Source organism: Myotis brandtii, unplaced genomic scaffold, assembly GCF_000412655.1.
Source record: "Myotis brandtii unplaced genomic scaffold, ASM41265v1 scaffold1260, whole genome shotgun sequence".
Taxonomy (NCBI): domain Eukaryota; kingdom Metazoa; phylum Chordata; class Mammalia; order Chiroptera; family Vespertilionidae; genus Myotis; species Myotis brandtii.
Window position 1 is genome coordinate 299925 of NW_005354426.1, and position 2794 is coordinate 302718.

General features: G+C 62.7%; 1 protein-coding gene across 1 annotated transcript in view; it reads left to right on the forward strand.

Annotated features, from left to right (window-relative positions):
- The first annotated feature begins 680 nt into the window (after positions 1 to 680).
- The window catches only part of BARX1 (BARX homeobox 1), a 14234-nt gene continuing 12120 nt past the window's right edge, over positions 681 to 2794 (forward strand). The window contains exon 1 of the mRNA XM_014534200.1: positions 681 to 711. Coding sequence (XP_014389686.1) covers positions 681 to 711 — 31 coding nt within the window. The remainder of the gene's footprint in view (positions 712 to 2794) is intronic.

A 2794-nucleotide genomic window follows, 5' to 3' on the forward strand; every position in this document is an offset into this window, starting at 1 on the left:
CCCGCGGGGGGGCCTGAGGCCGCCCTGCCCAGGGCTTCCCTCCTCTGTGCTTCGATTCCCGGCGGAATAGACCCCACTCTTTGGAAAAGCCCTTCGCCGGCGCCAACGCGTCAATCCCTGGGGAAAAGGAGGCTGTTTGTGCGCACTTTTTTCGTCTAAAAGGGGTTTATTTGCGTCCGGAGGAGGTGGTCATAGATTTACTCGGCGCGGAAGCTGGGGGTGGGGTGGGGGCCTGCCAACGCCCGTGGGGCATCTCCCCAAGGAGCCCCCAGGCCTCATTCCCAAAGGCCGCCCTCCCGCTCCGGCCTCTCTGCCACCGGAAAAGCCCTGGCGCAGCTGGGGGCAGGGAGACACTCCGTAGTGTGGGCGCCGGGAAATGGGGTGCAGGCTGGGCTGCGCGGGCCTCTGACTCTCCTAAACCTGGAGGTCCGGCCTCCATTATGAAAAGGACCTCCTACTCCAGGAGCAAAATAGGTTTGGTGAGGCCCATCAGTGTGATCCCCAAGGCCTCTGACCTGGGAGCCAAGCTCCCTCCACAGCATCCGAGCCCTGCATGGGGGCAGAGATGGCTCAAAGCTGGTGGCTTCAGTCAGGGGCCTAAATAGGAGGGGAAGGGATGGAGTGGGGTGGCTGGCCTGACCCTCCACCCTCAGTACCATCCCGGCTTTTCCCTTGGGAAGATGTGGAAGCAAGAAGAGGAGGAGACAGCGAGTGGGCCCTGCTGGGGTGGAGGGGAGGGGGAGAGAAAAGGAGCTCCATGCTGTATGTACAGGGAGCAAGAGAACACCAGCCCCACTCACTGTGGTCCTTAGGCCAATGCCTTGCCCCTGCTGGGCCTCAATTTCCCCATCTGAGAAAGTAGGTGGTTGTCATGGCCAACACCCCAGAACCCATCTAGAGGAGGCTCTCTACCCTGACACGGGTGGAGGGGTCCCACTGGGCTGCCCAGGCTCCAGGAGACACTGGCTTTTCTGGTGCCTGGAGGCCTCTGGGCCAACCAAGGCGGCAGGGCCCTGCCCACTGTCTCTCCACCTCTCACTAGGAGGGAGGCCTGTCCAGTGTGGGATACCATCGCCCATCCCCTTCTGAAGAGCCCTGTGATTCACAGAACCACCCAAGGGTGGAGCACCTGGAGGCCACCTTCCTGTCCTGATGATGGCTGGGGGGTGGGGGGTCAGAAAGGGGCGGCCCCAGCGGAAGCCACTTAACAATTTGGGGGAGAGGCAGCTGGGCTCGTGGGGTCCTAGTCTTACCAGAGCCTCTGGTAAGACATTTTCTTTGTCCCTGTGGACGAGGAACCCTGGCCATTTCCTAATCTACACAAAGACTGGGGCTGATGCCAGGGCCTGGGGCTAGCCTCACGGCTCAGGGCCAGCAGCTGGAGCTACAGAAACGGCATCACCTTGGGCGGCAGGGCCCTGGGTATGGTAGGCTCTATTTCCTGCAGTGACCCTGAGGCCCCAGGCCAAGGGCACATGGGAAAGAGAAGTGGTCCAGGACCCCAGGCGGGGGACTCCTGAAGGGTGGCAGCACCCTCCCTCCGCCTCCAGGGACATCCATCCCCACCCACCTTCACCTGACCTTCTCCTCCTTGCCCTGGTGAGTGGACTATGTACTTCTCTCCAGCAGACCCTGTGGGGCCAGCGGTGCAGGACCCCCACGCAGTCCTCACAGCCCGACTAGAGCCAAGTGTCACATCTTCTTGGGACAGGTCAGGACACTGAGGTCCCAGGATGGGGCAATGGCCAGACCTGGAGTGGCAGGGGCAGAGAGAGAAGTTCCGAGGAGAGGTTTGGTAATGTGCCCCCTCCCCCATGGCTAGAGCTTATATTCCTGCAATGGTGAGGAGGAGCGAGGGACGGCTAGGGCCTTCCTCAATCTCGTTGGGGACGTTAAGGCTCACGGAGGAGACACCTCACTCCAGAATCTGTCCCCAAGCTCCCATAGCGTACTGTAGTCTTTCAGCCAGCTCCGCCCAGTAACGGTTTTCTGAGTCTCCGAAGCTGGCGAAAGGAAGAGTGCAGCCTTTCCCTCTCCTCTCCTCCATCCCGTCCTCTGTCTGTGGGTGTGATACAACCACCCCCGTGCGCTGGGGTTGCCAAGGAGGACGTGTCCACGTATCACTGAGCAATATAAGCAGATTGCAGAAGGAGAAAGCTTTCCTCTCAGGGCAGTGGGGAGGGGGGTGGGGAGGATGAGGCCGAGCCTGGTAAACTGAGTCGGGGTGCACAGGTACAGCCTCCGCTCTAGGAGGTGCCCGCCTGCCTACGCGGCACCCCTGCCAGGCGGACGTCTGGTGCCCTGGCCGCGAGGTTGCGCACCGACACCCCTTTCCCAGCCGAGCCGCGTGGCCTTTGCCTCTCCCCCTCCCGACCTTCCCGGCTGCTTAATCCTTGCCCAGGCCGTTCCCCTTCCTATCTGTCCCCTGTCTTTCTTGACTGCCCCCTCCTTCTGCCCTGCCTGCCTCTGTGCCCGCCCGCACGTCACTGCCCCGTTGGCTCCCGCGCCCCTGTCGGTCTCGTTTGCGCACGGGCTGACGGCCCTGGCACCCTCACATCTGTCTCGCATCCAGGGTGGCCCTTGCTGTCTCGCTGTGGCCCCTCTCTCACCTCTCTGGATCCCTCTGCTCCCTTCTCTGGGGTCTCCTCTCCCGCTCTCTCCTGCTCTCTCCTTCCTGAGCGTGCGCTCCGCTGGGTCTCCCTCGGTCTGGGTCCGCCGACCCTTCTCGAGGCCCCCCTCTCTCCCGCCTTCCTCCCTTCTCCGGCCCTCCCTCGGGCTCAGCCCGGGGTGGGGT